At 38.2% G+C, this 16,513-nt stretch overlaps 1 protein-coding gene across 2 annotated transcripts in view; it reads left to right on the top strand.

Annotated features, from left to right (window-relative positions):
* LOC105197255 (sushi, von Willebrand factor type A, EGF and pentraxin domain-containing protein 1) overlaps nt 1–16,513 on the top strand; it is a 49,867-nt gene that overhangs the window by 25,039 nt on the left and 8,315 nt on the right. For both annotated transcript variants that reach the window (XM_039447645.1, XM_026136846.2), the window contains exons 4-26: nt 987–1,068; nt 1,589–1,755; nt 3,339–3,479; nt 3,604–3,833; nt 4,127–4,480; nt 4,708–5,082; nt 5,172–5,340; nt 6,050–6,412; nt 6,848–7,030; nt 7,350–7,526; nt 7,604–7,806; nt 7,898–8,521; nt 8,782–8,905; nt 9,197–10,519; nt 10,889–11,338; nt 11,719–11,936; nt 12,200–12,452; nt 12,541–13,382; nt 13,786–14,669; nt 14,780–15,027; nt 15,613–15,744; nt 15,826–15,991; nt 16,101–16,352. In XM_039447645.1, coding sequence (XP_039303579.1) covers nt 987–1,068; nt 1,589–1,755; nt 3,339–3,479; nt 3,604–3,833; nt 4,127–4,480; nt 4,708–5,082; nt 5,172–5,340; nt 6,050–6,412; nt 6,848–7,030; nt 7,350–7,526; nt 7,604–7,806; nt 7,898–8,521; nt 8,782–8,905; nt 9,197–10,519; nt 10,889–11,338; nt 11,719–11,936; nt 12,200–12,452; nt 12,541–13,382; nt 13,786–14,669; nt 14,780–15,027; nt 15,613–15,744; nt 15,826–15,991; nt 16,101–16,352 — 7,960 coding nt within the window. The remainder of the gene's footprint in view (nt 1–986; nt 1,069–1,588; nt 1,756–3,338; nt 3,480–3,603; nt 3,834–4,126; nt 4,481–4,707; nt 5,083–5,171; nt 5,341–6,049; nt 6,413–6,847; nt 7,031–7,349; nt 7,527–7,603; nt 7,807–7,897; nt 8,522–8,781; nt 8,906–9,196; nt 10,520–10,888; nt 11,339–11,718; nt 11,937–12,199; nt 12,453–12,540; nt 13,383–13,785; nt 14,670–14,779; nt 15,028–15,612; nt 15,745–15,825; nt 15,992–16,100; nt 16,353–16,513) is intronic.

Genomic DNA, 16,513 nt, shown 5'->3' with positions numbered 1-16,513 from the left:
AGAAAATTATTTCGATGCAATTTCTCAGTCGGGCGAGCAAATGCATCAAATTACTCTACTAATCAGATTGGAGGAAATCTTGTGAATCAGATAGATGTAAATTATATTTGCGCCGCGTAAATCGAAGAAGATATTCGTAATCGTCAGGCTGCCATCAAAATAACAGATATCGACAAATGGATACGATAGAAATTAAAGAATAGAATATTGAAATGACTACATATTGGAACATTATTCATCATATCGACTTGTTTTAACTTTAATTTAAAAATGACTTTCATATATGCGTCACGTGTTGTTCCGACTTATTGTCACACGCCTTTCGCATCAACGATTTAATTGAACTTATGTATTAGCACAAGAAGACTTGAAAATCAAAACACTGTCTCGTATCTTTTTCATAATATATTAAATATGTAATTTTATTAAACTAACATGTAATATTTACTCGTTTCATTGGCTTTTTACACTCATTTACTTTTGATGATCTAAACTTGTTGAAATTGCCACCATCACAAGTTTTACTATTTCATGAGATTCCTCTCGACTTACTATCAAGTCTTTAATGCTTACACCGTACGCACTAAAAACAATTGAGGCCGTTGTGTCCGTCGCTGCGGGTCACCGATTAACCGCCTTTTCCTGTCTTCTGTATACTCGCCGGCAAAAGATGGTTAAAGTATCCGGTTGCACGGAAGCGCTCGCCGACCTTAAAATAAGGTTTCTTGCATCCGTACTTGCATTAGTTTTTTAGTTTTCAACCAAAATTTTACGATTGTAATAAATTAATGTGTATAAATACAAATTTATAAGTTCAGCATGAAGACTATTACAATTTTAAAAAATTTAATCAATTAGTCTAATCAGTGCAACATAGTGTTCCAATAATCCTTCTGGTATTGCGTGCTCGCGATGCATTACAACTTTACGCTCAGACAATCTCTACATCTAAGGCAGACAGTTTAATATGATGTTTCCTTGCGCAGGATGGGAGCTGCGAGGCATACACTGTTATAAATTCTTCAACATCAGGCATTCTTGGGAAAAAGCGGCGGAATTATGCAGGAGGTAAGGCATACGCTCTATCGATCTTTCCCTTTCATTAGTTTTGCACTTCAGACTTGAGACTTTGGCAAAATACGATCGGTCTCTGTGATAGAAAAAATACACGAAGATAATGTTTTCGCAGAATTTACCCTTAAGATTATATAGTAATCGTTGGACAAAGTGGATTTCGAAGATTTTTACTAAATTTTATTAAAATTATAATATTACAAATCAAGGTATTTTCTATGTAATTTAAAAGTTTTAATTTTTTGAATTTCAAATTATAAACGTTTCTTCGTTTATAAAATTTTTTAAAATCTTAATAAAACTTAATCAAATTTTATTAAAAATTAAAAATTAAAAATTATTCGTCCATACCGTCCTATGATTATCATGATTTTCAAAGTAAATTAAGAGGAAATTCTCTTTGTGTAATTTCGATCGTATTCCGTGACAAAGGATAAAAGGATATTCCATTTTTCCCGTCTTTTTAAACTATGCTGCATTATAAGCAAAACTGATTTTTAACTGTTCATTGCAGATACGGGAGCGAGCTGATGGTGGTGGAGTCGTACAGCGAGAACAACATGTCGGCGAACATGATCGGCCGGCATTTGGATCATTACTGGCTGGGTCTCGCCTCGCTAGACGATTTACGGACCAACACACTCGAATCCGCCGCGGGAATGCTCGTATCGCAATATGCTGGTTCGTACGCACCGGTTTCTGCTTCATTCGATTTGCAAATTACCGCCGCGCATTCTGCAAGAGCACATCCCGTAACCGAACGCATCCTGTGCTGTTTCTCCCACCTTCCTTCTTTTCTTTACCTGTCTCTTGAGCGCGACTCGCGCTCTTCGCCATTAACGATCGACTGCTTAAAAGACCTTGACCGATATTCTCCATGATGCGACGCGGTTAGCAAGTGCAGCTTTCAAAGTAAAGGAAATAAAAATTTTTTAAAGTTACAAATGCTTCGAGATGCTTAGCTTTACAATACCAATACTAAAAATTATCTCAAAATTTAAAAACCGTAGGATTTTTTTGTTTTTATTTCTTTTAAATCAACGATGAAGAATTTTGATCGTAACCACCTGAGTTTTGGCTTTGAAACCAACTGCAAAAAACAATACAACGAATAATTTGACTCGTGCGTCGTAAATGACCACATTTTGCTGCAATTTTTGACATGTGAATTTAAATGAACTTTGCACAAATATTTATTAGCAATACGTAAAATAATATAGAAGCTTATTTCGAATACAAATTTCACATGTTATGAACGTATTACAAAATTAACTGGTTAATAATCGTGACGCGGTAGTTTCGCACAAAGCTCCGACTTCGCATACACGCGGGGCCAGTTTCTATCAGGGTCACGGAAACACGGAACTCGCGTACGTACACGGGACGAAGGCACACTTTTCCCACAACAATGCCCAGACATCGTCATTTCGTGTCCGTTTGCTGCAAGCTGCAATTTCCTCGTCTAATGCATTTGCACGCTGTCTAAACCACATCTAAACCGTACTATTAATTATGCATGGAGCTCGTGGTTAACTAGTTATCGCCAGCAAATGTAATTACTCAAGTAAGGATATATACGACAAAGTAAACTTAGTGCAAGGATACAATGCATTAGTTGAGATATTCATAATGTAAAATCACGCTATTATTAAGATTATTTAATTATCTATTAGAAATACGTGAAGGGTTTCCTACAAAAACGAAACAAGTCTTTTAAGAAATCTGAGTTATAATGTAAATCATTCTTTATCGGTAACGTCACAATGAACAATTTTATTTTGGCAAGGATCAAACAGAAAACGAGAAATGTAAATCTAAATGGAATATTAAAAATAAAATTTCCGCAAGAAGCAAATAAATTTAGAAATTTTGTAATGTAATTTTAAAATCTTATGAGACTTAATGCAGCATTACAAAAAATAAGGAAAAAGTAACAAACCGTTAAAAGTAACGGTACAGGTTACTTTTTAAAATCACTAACGAGTAACGGTAATGAATTACTTAAAAAAAAAAAATAAATAAAATAACGGTGATGGTAACGCTTTTATAACTTTTTCAACTTTTAATGTAACTTTCCCAACTTTGCTTTTTGTTCTATAAAGATTCAACTTTTGAATTTATTTGGTTTTTGTAGGATATACACACATAGATCAATAGCTTCATCAGCATCTTAATAAAATGCTAATAACTATCTAGAAAGAAAATAAGTGTCGCATGTCGACATTGGTAGAGACTATGTTTTCACATTGTTGGTAAAAATGTAGGTTTCTGGGCTCCTAAGCAGCCAAATCCGCACTCCGGTGAATGCGTGGACGTCGCCTTGACGGACGACCGGCATACGTGGGAACTGACCACGTGCGAGTCGCTTCTTCCTTTCATGTGTCGTGCTGACGCCTGCCCTTCCGGTAAGTTCGCTCACGTGAATTGCGAGCGACATGATGCAAACGGTCGCATAACGGCTGGCGGGTCGTTCTCCATATTTCACCGTGGAACAAGATAATAATCCACAGTGACGGGATAACTTCGCAGGTTCGTTCCACTGCTCAAACGGCAAGTGTATTAACGCGGCGTTCAAATGCGACAAGCAGGACGACTGTGGTGATTATTCCGACGAATTGGACTGCCCAGCTAACTGTCAGTACTACATGGCCAGCAGCGGCGACGTCGTGGAGAGTCCAAATTACCCACATAAATATGCACCTCTCAACAATTGTAAATGGACGCTGGAAGGCCCTCAAGGACACAATATTCTGCTGCAGGTGAGTTATTTACACAATAAATGTCCTCCACTCAATCTAAGTTAATGACTCTTAATGTGACATATATAATATGCTGTAGAAACAAATTAAAGATAGATTAGAAATACACCCAGACGATCGTAGCAAGGCCTTGGTGCTAAAATAATATGTTTCATATGTTTCAACATAATGAAATACACATTTACAATTTGCGGCCTTGAATTTATATCGTATTGGCAATGTTGTTATAGAAATCTTTTAGAGTCGACACGTTTCAAACAAAATTACAAAACAAATCATGATTTGTGTTCCAGTTCCAAGAATTTGAGACTGAGAAGAGCTTCGACATAGTGCAGATCCTGGTGGGTGGTAGAACCGAGGAGAAGTCTGTAAACCTCGCGACCCTTTCAGGCAAACAGGATCTCAGCAACAAGCTTTTCGTCTCAGCCTCCAACTTTATGATTATAAAATTCAGCACCGATGCCTCGGTGGAGAGGAAAGGTTTCCGCGCCTCGTGGAAGACCGAACCGCAGACTTGCGGCGGGATTCTCAGAGCAACGCCACAAGGACAAGTGCTCACGTCTCCAGGATATCCGCAGAATTATCCTGGAGGATTAGAGTGTCTGTATATCTTGCAGGCCCAGCCGGGACGCATAATGTCTTTGGAAGTACGTTGAAACCTAATATCTTATATATGTTTCTTATATATCCATTTTTACTTCAAAATAATTGCAATTATCATAATTTAACTGTATATTAATAGTTTTTTAACTATGTAAATTATAGTTACTAGCTATTATTACTGCATGATTAGTAAACAAATGATACAAAATAATTATACTCATAACAACTACAAAAACAAATATATAAATACATTTAACGCTCTCGTTTCTAGATCGAGGACTTGGATCTCGAAATGAATCGGGATTACATTCTCGTGAGGGACGGAGATTCGCCTATGAGCCGGCCAATTGCGCGTCTCACGGGAAAATCGGAAGACAATCCGACAGTGATCATGTCAACCGGAAACAATTTGTATTTGTATCTCAAGACAAGCCTCGGCGATTCCAGACGCGGTTTCAGCATTCGCTTCACGCAGGGTTGCAAAGCCACGATCATCGCGAGAAACGGGACGGTCCAGTCGCCGTCCTACGGTCTTAACGATTATCCTAATAATCAGGAATGTTTGTACAGAATCAAAAATCCGGACAGAGGACCGTTATCTTTGAAATTCATCAATTTCAATGTTCACAAAACCGACTACGTGCAGGTAAGTTCGATTACGTTATAAACACGAATGGTTACTTCTTCACGCACTTTCGGATCATTAACTTTCGCTCTTTCGCGGGAAATCGGCAGATATACGATGGTTCCAATACGAACGGTCTGCGCTTGCATCCCGGAAGTGGTTTCACCTCTAATGCTCGACCTAAGATCACGCTCACCGCGGAAAGCGGAGAAATGCTCGTTAGATTCGTCTCCGATGCTCTGCACAGCAACGCGGGCTGGCAGGCTGAGTTTTCTGCCGGTAAGCTATATTGCATTTTATATTTTAACACGCAAATTATATAAATATGTAAATAAATAATTATTAAAACTTCTATTAATTGTATATTATCATTTATAAAAATAATAAGTATCTCAGTTAAAACAAAAATTCTACAGAAGTTTTTAAAAACATATTTTAAAAAAGACAGATCAAAATAAAGTAGTAAAAAATTTGTTTTCATGTTTTTTTTAGTATTTTTCTACAATAGTTTATTTCTAAATAAAACATTTCTATTTTTTTAAATATTTTTGTTTCTTTTTAGAGTTATGTAGTTTGATGAAATATCAGCAAATAAAAATTAATAAAAAGTATTTTAAAATAGTGTTTTTATGTTTTAAAATAATTTTTAATAAATGGTGAGATAATTTTTTTAGAATGCTATCAAATTTTTTGTAAAACTCATTTTGCTACAAAATATTTTTTTACTTTAAAATTAAATGGTTTACAGAAAAAAAGAAAGAAAACGAAGAAAACTTTTGTTATGTTTTTAATTCACATAAATTTTTTAAGACTTTTTCAACTTAATTTTTTCAAAAATGTAAGAAAATTGCAAGTATCCTCGAACTTATGACTAATAGTGCATATAATTATTTTATATCTTTGTCACACTACTATTACTATTATAACAGTTACATAAACACAGGTACGCTAATATTGACAAAATTAATGAAGACAAAATTAATTTTAGACTGTCCCCCGTTGCAACCTGGAGAGGGAGCATTGGCGTCAAGTCGGGATACAGCTTTTGGTACAGTAGTCACGTTCTCCTGCCCGCTGGGACAAGAATTCGCCACAGGCAAACCGAGAATTTCCACGCAATGTCTCCCGGGAGGCAACTGGTCTGTTACGTACATTCCTAAATGCCAAGAGGTTTATTGTGGCCCTGTACCTCAAATTGATAACGGATTTTCAATTGGCTCCTCGAACGTTACTTACCGAGGACTGGCGACATACCAGTGTTACGCGGGATTCGCATTTCCTTCCGGAAGACCAACGGAGAAGATTTCTTGTTTGGCTGATGGAAGATGGGAGAAGAAGCCATCTTGCTTAGGTTCGTTAAAAACTTGATCAACACGACTAGATACGATACTATTTCTAGAATGCTACCGTGGGTAAATTTTCACCCAAGTGCTTTAAGAAAAAGAGGTCTTAATAGAAATGACAAAGAAATTTTTTAGATCTAACAAGTACTGTCTATAGAGATCAATATAGAGTTCCACCACTTCTATTACTACTGATTACTAAAATAACATTTAAAATTCTTTTCATTTAAATAGTGTTAATTCAGTTATTTTAACGCCTTGCAACTTAATAAAAAAATATATATAAAAGATCTACAGACATAAAAATATATAAAAGAATGTTTACATGAGTGAATTCATTTAGAGTAGTGTTATAATGTAAGAAAGTTATGACTAACACTTTAGGGGGGTTAAATAAAGTAGAATTATAGACTAAAAAAGTACGCACACCATTTCGTTTTCAGCATCTCAATGCGCTCCGTTGCCAGAGGCACCTCATTCCAATATAACTATTTTGAACGGAGGCGGTCGAAGTTACGGCACGATTGTCAGATTTGAGTGTGAGCCCGGTTACGTTCGAAGCGGACATCCAGTCATTCTCTGCATGAGCAACGGTACCTGGTCCGACGAAGTACCAACGTGTTCACGTAAGTAAACAACTTATTGTTAGTAACAATAAATATAAATTTAGAAGATGACGTAAAATGATTCAAGTGGACATTGTCATTTAGAAGATACATGTTCAATTCCTTGCAGGCGTCTTAATCAGTTCGATTACTATATAATAATATTTGTTGACTCTTTTTTTATTTAAATGCACTTCATAGTCTTATAGATACATTAATCAATGTGGATGATACAATTTTTTTCGTTTAAAGGTTTTATCTTACCTCATCTTTTTCTATTGATTAATATTTAATTAATATAAAATTAATTAAATAACACAATGATGTCTTTATTTCATAGGTGCTAAATGTCCGCTGCTACCTACAATTAAAAATGGATTTGTTGTTGATATCGGCAAAGATTATTACTTCGGCGATGAAGTTAGGGTGCAATGCAACAAAGGCTACAAATTATCTGGATCAAATATCATACAATGCGGTCCTTATCAACGATTTGATAATGTGCCAACTTGCGAAGGTAAATTTCATAACTTAAATTTTTTATTATAACGAGAAATGAGCGGTTGCCTTGTATTCTTTCATCTGTCTCTGCAGATATAAATGAATGCACAACGAGCCAATGCGATCTGGCATCCACGGAATGCATGAACACTCCTGGTGCGTTTACCTGCAAGTGCAAGTCAGGTTTTGCACCGACTATGGACTGTCGGCCTATTGGCGATCTTGGCCTCATCAACGGCGGTATTCCCGACGAGTCGATCACAGTTTCAAGCTCAGAAATTGGATACACAAAAACCGTAGGACACATTGACATTATTTAATCATAATCTCTCGTATTTTTTTTCTTCTTTTCATAATTAAATTCTTACGTATTTTCTTCTGTCGTAGGGTATCCGTTTGAACAACGGCGATGGATGGTGCGGCAACAGCCTCGAGCCTGGCGCGAACTGGGTAACAATCGACATGAAAGCACCAACAATTATTCGTGGCTTCCGCACGCAAGTTGTAGCCAGAATCAACGGAAACATCGCGTACACAACGGCCGTGCGAATTCAGTACACAAACGATCTGACGGATATTTTCAAAGATTATAAAAATCCAGACGGTACACCGGTAGAGTTCAGGGTTTTGGAACCGACACTCTCCCTTCTGAATCTACCTGTGCCTATTGAAGCGCGCTACGTGAGATTTAGAGTACAAGATTATTTCAATGCACCGTGTATGAAGCTGGAGATAGCGGGTTGTACACGATTGGAGTGTGCGGATATTAACGAATGCACTATCAGAAACGGTGGCTGCCATCAGAAGTGCATTAACAGTCCCGGCAGTTACTCCTGCATGTGCAACACGGGCTTTGAGCTGTACAAGGGCAATGGTACAGCCGGATTCAGCCTGATGAAATCAGAAACTGGCGAGAGGGATGGCGATATATATCAAAGAAATAAAACTTGCGTGCCAGTGATGTGCCCGCCGTTAACAGCACCGGAAAATGGAAAATTATTGTCAACCAAGGTAAAATCAAAATGAAATAATACGATCTCTTCATCATCTGATGATTAATTATTATAATTATCACTGCACCCAAAAAATTTTATTTTGAGAATTTTATCTTTCTTTTCGATAGTCTAGATAAAATGAGATTTTAATGTTGAAAAGGCATAATTTACTTACGTGTTTATTACATAAAACATATTAATTTTTTAATTTGATTTTAATGTTTTTTTAATGTGTACGTAATATCTTCTGAAAGAGAATTTTCGTTCGTTTCGCAGGAGCAGCATCATTTTGGTGATCTCGTCAGATTCCAATGTAATTTTGGTTACGTATTAGCTGGATCCTCAGCTGTAATTTGTACCTCTTCCGGAGTTTGGAACGGAACCATTCCCGAATGTCAATGTAAGTAATGTGTATATAGAACATCCCAAAATAATTGAACATAAAGTTCATAAGTTTCAAAGTTCACTTCTACAAGACTGTGAATAGGACTCTTAAAGAGAATAATTTATTCATATTAAAATGGCAAATTTTTCGAATAATTGCATAAACTCAATTTTTATTCTTTTAAAATGATATTTTGTTTTATGAGATGTAGACTATTGAATCTTTTGAACAATAGTGCATGTTTCTTACACTCATAGATATCCTCATTCTGCAAAATAATTCAAATGCATTTTTCATTTTTTGCAGACGCGAAATGCGTATCCCTGCCTGATGATAAAAATGAGGGTCTCACTGTAATCCGAAACGACGAGACTAGCGTGCTAGTACCCTTCAAGCACAATGTCACTCTGAAGTGCGGCAGCAACGGCCGCTACTTGCGCAACACCGCGACATCCGATTTCCGACAGTGCGTGTACGATCCCAAACCTGGCTTCCCCGAATACTGGCTGTCTGGTTTACAACCGGCCTGTCCTCGCGTGGACTGCGGCAAGCCGCTTCCCACGCCCGGCGCCGAATATGGCCAGTACCTAGATACTAAGTACCAGTCCTCCTTCTTCTTCGGCTGTCAAGACACCTTCAAATTAGCCGGACAGACCAATCGCAACGACAACGTTGTGCGTTGTCAAGCAAACGGCGTTTGGGACTTTGGCAATCTGCGATGCGAGGGTCCGGTCTGTGAGGATCCTGGCAGACCGAGCGACGGTTCTCAACTGGCCCGTAGCTACGAGCAAGGGTCGGAAGTACAATTCAATTGTAACAGGCCCGGTTACATTCTCATTAACCCGCGACCGATCACCTGCATTCGCGAGCCTGAATGCAAGGTCATCAGACCACTCGGTCTGGCCTCCGGACGCATCCCAGACTCGGCTATAAACGCTACCTCCGAAAGGCCAAATTACGAGGCCAGGAACGTCCGGCTGAACTCGGTGACCGGTTGGTGCGGCAAGCAGGAGGCCTTTACTTATGTCAGTGTCGATCTTGGTCGCGTCTATCGAGTGAAAGCGATCCTCGTAAAGGGTGTGATCACCAATGACATCGTTGGCAGACCTACGGAGATCCGTTTCTTCTACAAGCAAGCAGAAAACGAGAATTATGTCGTCTATTTCCCGAACTTCAATCTAACTATGCGTGATCCTGGAAATTATGGCGAATTGGCGATGATAACCCTGCCCAAGTACGTGCAGGCTCGTTTCGTAATTCTCGGTATTGTCAGCTACATGGACAATGCCTGTTTGAAGTTTGAGCTTATGGGATGCGAGGAGCCGGTAACCGAACCGTTGTTGGGTTACGATAATGGATTTTCGCCCTGTGTGGATAATGAGGCGCCGGTCTTCCAAAATTGCCCGCAACAACCGATAATCGTGCAGAAGGGAGCTAACGGAGAATTGATGCCGGTGAACTTTACAGTGCCAACCGCCGTCGACAACAGCGGCAGTATCGCTCGAGTAGAAGTGAAACCTCCGAGTTTCAAAACTCCCATTCAAATTTTCGAAGATACGTTCGTGAAATACATAGCGTACGATTACGATGGCAATGTAGCTATTTGCGAGATCAACATCACTGTTCCGGGTTAGTAACAATTTTCAACATTGTTGTCTAACATTTTTTTATCTAAAAAAAAATTTAACTTAAGTATTTTAATAAAATTTAAAAGTACTGATTTAAAACTCACGTTTCAAAAAATACTATCAATTATTCTGTGTAAGTAAATTTTAATTAATCTTAATTAAAATATAATATTTTAATTAAGATTAATTAAAATTTACTTACACAGAATAATTGATAGTATTTTTTGAAACGTGAGTTTTAAATAATATTTACTTTAAATAATAATAAATAATTAAAAATATTACTTTAAATATTAAATAATACTTAAACATTAAAGTACTAATTACTTAATATTAATTTAATTAATTAATTCACATTCTGATATCACAGATATAACTCCACCGAAACTGAGCTGTCCCCAGAGCTACGTTATCGAACTGAGCGACCGACAAGAGAGTTACTCCATCAATTTCAATGAGACACGAAAACGCATCAACGCTACGGACGCGTCCGGTCCAGTGAAGATTACTTTCGTGCCAGAACGTGCAATGATTCAAACCGGTGATTTTGAAAACGTTACGGTATATGCAACGGACTCCAGTGGCAATAGAGCAACCTGTCATTTCCAAGTTTCGGTCCAAGCAACGCCCTGCGTTGATTGGGAATTAAAACCGCCAGCTAATGGTGGTCTAAAATGTGTTCCCGGAGATAAGGGACTACAATGCATAGCGACTTGCAAGGCTGGATATAGATTCACCGACGGTTCGCCCGTAAAGACATTTGGATGTGAAAACAAACGGTGGACACCCTCGTCAATGGTACCCGATTGTGTTTCTGAAAGTAAGTTTTTTATTTTAAAATAAACTTTTTTTTATTCGCTATTACCATTTTACATTATTTTATACAAAGCAATCCCTAAGTTGAAAAGATTTAAGAAAATATTTCTTGACTTATTTTATGAAGAAAATTCCTGTAAATGTGTGGCCTAAAATGCTTTGTTTTCAAAGCATACAAGGTGTCAAGTTGATGGAAGAAATAGAAAAATTTCAAAAATCTATAAACCGCTTAGGTATTTTAATCTTAACCATATCTTAATGCTGTTCACTCAAGGCCCAATTTCACTAAAATATTCTTTTAAATATTTTACACTTACTTAGAAGTCATCCTATATAATATATGTATAATTTACTAATAATAAAATATTTTTAACATCTGTGTAGACACGCAACAGGCCGATTATCATGTAATTGCTTCGGTAACTTATCGTGCAAACGGCGCCGTTTCTCGATCCTGCCTACCGATGTATCAGGACCTCATGGCTCAGCATTACTCGACTCTTAACAATATTTTGACTCAACGTTGCTCCGCTATTAACGTGAATATGAACGTATCTTTTATCAGATCGGTGCCTTTCCTGATCGAAGAGAATGTTGTCAAGGTATAAACAGAAATCTCAATTGTATAAAATTTTAACTCATTATTTTCTTACATTTGTTTCTTTAATTCTAAAAAAAAATCTTAAACAAGAATTTTAACAAATTATTAGTTATACATAGAGGAAAAAAATTGAAAAGATGTTGTCAGACTGTCCTATAATTAGAATAATAGGAAAGAATGGTGTTAATAAATGATTCCATTTAATTAAATCAGAACTATTGATGAAAAATAAGATCAACACAAGAAATTCCCTACAAATTGCAGATGGACTTTATCTTGGTAATCGTTCCGGCACAACGTCAACCGCAATTGTACGATTTTTGTGGTTCCACGTTGAATTTGATCTTTGATTTATCGGTCCCTTACGCGAGCGCAGTTATCGAACCTCTATTGAACGTTTCTGCGATTGGTAATCAGTGCCCGCCTCTTCGTGCTCTCAAGTCATCCATTAACAGGGGCTTTACGTGCAGCATTGGTGAAGTATTGAACATGGATACCAACGATGTTCCACGTTGCCGTAAGTAGACAGTACTTCGTACTATTTATCTTAATCCATACTTTCTACTTTCTTAACGAATTCTATTGCAAAATCTACATATTTTTAGTGCACTGTCCTGCCGGAACCTTCGCCGGAGAGAAACAGAAGCAATGCACAGCCTGCCCGAAGGGCTTCTATCAGAATAGCGACCGTCAAGGTTCCTGCTTACGCTGTCCATTCGGCACGTATACGAAGGAGGAAGGCTCGAAAAGTATAGACGACTGCGTACCAGTTTGCGGTTACGGCACATACTCGCCCACCGGTCTCGTACCTTGCCTCGAATGTCCTAGGAACAGCTACACCGGCGAACCGCCGATTGGAGGCTACAAGGACTGTCAGACCTGTCCAGCTGGGACGTTCACTTACCAACCGGCTGCGCCCGGTCGCGATCGTTGCCGTGCCAAATGTTCGCCGGGCATGTACTCGGATACGGGACTCTCTCCTTGCGCTCAGTGTCCCAAGAACTTCTTCCAACCTCAGCATGGCGCGACCACGTGTGTCGAGTGTCCCACAAACATGTACACGGACGGACCTGGTTCGGTCGGTCGCGAGGAGTGCAAGCCTGTCCAGTGTACCGACAGCGTGTGTCAGCACGGTGGTCTTTGCGTGCCGATGGGACACGGCATACATTGCTTCTGTCCGGCTGGCTTCTCAGGAAGACGTTGCGAGATCGATATCGACGAGTGCGCATCTCAGCCGTGTTACAACGGTGCCACTTGCATAGATCTGCCGCAAGGATACAGGTGTCAGTGCGCCAACAGCTATTCTGGCATCAATTGTCAAGATGAGAAATCGGATTGTACAAATGATACGTGTCCAGAAAGAGCCATGTGCAAGGATGAGCCTGGGTTTAACAATTACACGTGTCTCTGTCGATCCGGATACACCGGAGTCGATTGCGACATCACTGTAAGTATTTTGCTTCTTTTTCTTTCCTTTAAAATTTGATAAAATTTAATACAATTAAATCATACTTTATCTGTAAACATTATAGATTATTTAATTTATATTTCTAGTGAATATTTTTCGTACAACTTTCTTTTCGTAGAGTAATTCTTTAGACTTTTTTACATTTTTAATTTATGAAGATTTTTTAAAAATACTTAAAATTTTTCAGATTTTTAAGTTGTTTTTCAGAAATTATAAAAAAAATTTTAATATTACAAAATTATTTCATATATAAAGATTTCTAAAAAAAAAAAGAAAACTTTATATTTTTCAAATTTTATAAAATTGCTTCAGAAATTATTCTTATAATATATTAAAATTCATAATTTGTCTAATTTTATCTTATTTTCACGTCTTTATACAGATAAATCCTTGCACGGCCAGTGGAAATCCTTGCAATAACGGCGCAACTTGCATAGCTCTTCAGCAAGGCCGCTACAAATGCGACTGTCTGCCAGGATGGGAAGGTCAAAGTTGTGAGATCAATACCAACGATTGTGCTGAGCGACCTTGTCTACTCGGCGCCAACTGCACCGATCTGATCGCCGATTTCACGTGCGACTGTCCACCGGGATTCACTGGTAAACGCTGCCACGATAAAATTGATCTCTGCTCGGGCAATCCTTGCCTGAACGGAATCTGCGTGGACAAACTCTTCAGTCACGAGTGTATCTGCCAACCGGGATGGACCGGGACGGCCTGCGAGACGAACATCAACGAATGCGCATCAAGACCATGTCGGAACAATGGCCAATGCATCGACCAGATCGACGACTACACGTGCACCTGCGAGCCCGGTTATACGGGCAAGCAGTGCCAGCACACAATCGACGACTGCGCGTCGGATCCTTGTCAGAACGGAGCCACGTGCATAGACCAACTGCAGGGCTTCGTCTGCAAGTGTAGACCGGGCTTCGTCGGGCTGCAGTGCGAGGCGGAAATCGACGAGTGTCAGAGCGATCCTTGCAATCCGATCGGCACCGATCGCTGCGTAGATCTCGATAACACCTTCGTCTGCCACTGTCGTGAAGGCTACACCGGACCGTCCTGCGAGTTTGACATAGATGATTGCGCGTCCGATCCGTGTCTGAACGGTGCGACGTGTAGAGATGAGGTCGGTGCGTTCAAGTGTATATGCCCGGAGGGATGGAGCGGGGTGTACTGTCAAACAGATGTCGGCAATTGTCAGAATCGACCTTGCCAGAACGATGCCACCTGCGTGGATCTGTTTATGGATTACTTCTGCGTGTAAGTTCATATTTCCACGATGTTTCACACAAATGATAAATTCAGTTGATTTATACGAGTTGATTTATACGTTTATTTATTCAGTTGATTTATACGTTTTCAATCGACAGCTGTCCGTCCGGAACCGATGGCAAACAATGCGAAACGGCGCCGGAACGCTGCATCGGAAATCCATGCATGCATCACGGCCGCTGTCAAGATTTTGGTTCTGGCTTGAATTGTACTTGCCCTAACGATTACACCGGTATTGGCTGTCAATACGAATACGATGCTTGTCAAGCCGGCGCTTGCAAAAATGGAGCCACTTGCATCGACGAAGGCCCTGGATTCACTTGTATATGCCCTCCAGGATATACCGGTATAATTTCAACATATCCACTTTAATACGTCATTTATCTAATTAAACGTATTTATTCTCAAGCAAAAAAATTTTAATAAAATATTAATAATTTTTTTATGAAACTTCGATGACATTTTATTGAATTTTATGTTCATTTTGGAATATTTTGATTGATGATTCCATCAAAATTTCAACATTTCAGGAAGAAATCAATAAATTTATAACTGAAATTGGAATAATAGATCGTTGAAATTTTAATAAAACGTCTTTATTTTATCATTACCAAATATTTGTAATTTTTTGTTATAATTTTATTAAAAATTTATTTATAAATATATGCAGTTTCAATTAAATTTCCTTTTTTTTTTTTGATTAAATAATATTGATAACTCTTCATTGAAATTTTATTAAATTTTCATTGAATTCTCGTTAAAATGTCATCTGTTTTTTATTAAAAGTAAAAATAACTTTTTATACAAAATATAATTAAAATGTTATTAAAGTCCATAAAATTATTAAAGAGTTATTGAAATTTTATTAAAAATTTTATTAAAAACTGGAATTATTTCTAAAAAAAATTGATTCTTTAATTATCTTACATAGGCCAAACTTGCGAGGAAGATATAATAGATTGCAAAGAGAATTCTTGCCCACCATCGGCAACCTGTATTGATCTCACAGGCAAATTCTTCTGCCAGTGCCCGTTCAATCTGACTGGCGATGATTGCAGAAAATGTACGTTTCTCTCGAATTACTTTTTTTAAAATATTATATTGGATGATTAGTTTTTATATCGTTTAATCCTGGTTTTAACAGCTATCCAAGTGGACTACGATTTGTACTTCAGTGATCCGGGACGCAGCAGTGCTTCCCAGGTCATTCCATTCTTCACTGGCTCCACGAAGAGCCTAACTATCGCTATGTGGGTGCAGTTTACTCAGAAAGACGAAGCTGGAATTTTCTTTAGTCTTTACAGCGTCAGGTATAGGTTCAATTACGCTTTTGTTACGCTTGAAACTAGCATAATTCATTATCCTCCTTTCAAATAATGTAGCACACGTGTATATACATATGTAACGTCTTTTCTTTAGTTCGCCGCACGTTCCAACGAACCGAAGACTTATGATCCAGGCACACAGTAATGGTGTCCAGGTATCTCTCTTCCACGACCTGCAAGATGTCTACCTGCCATTCAGAGAATACGCGACCATAAATGACGGACAATGGCATCACGTCGCTGTTGTCTGGAACGGTGAGAATAGCGGAGAACTCATTTTAATCACAGAAGGCCTCATTGCTAGCAAGACTGAGGGCTACGGTAGTGGCAGATCACTCCCAGCATAGTAAGTGTCTTTTCAGAAAAAAAATGTTAAAAATTATAACCTAACAAAGACACATATAACTGCTATATAATGTACATAAATGTAACGATTTTACCATTACATTGTGTCTATATTATATGGCAGTTATATTTGTGGTTTGCTAGAGAAACATTTTCCTCAAT

The sequence above is a fragment of the Solenopsis invicta genome, chromosome 3 (genome assembly GCF_016802725.1).
Source record: "Solenopsis invicta isolate M01_SB chromosome 3, UNIL_Sinv_3.0, whole genome shotgun sequence".
Taxonomy (NCBI): Eukaryota; Metazoa; Arthropoda; class Insecta; order Hymenoptera; family Formicidae; genus Solenopsis; species Solenopsis invicta.
This window is presented reverse-complemented; position numbering and strand designations above follow the sequence as displayed.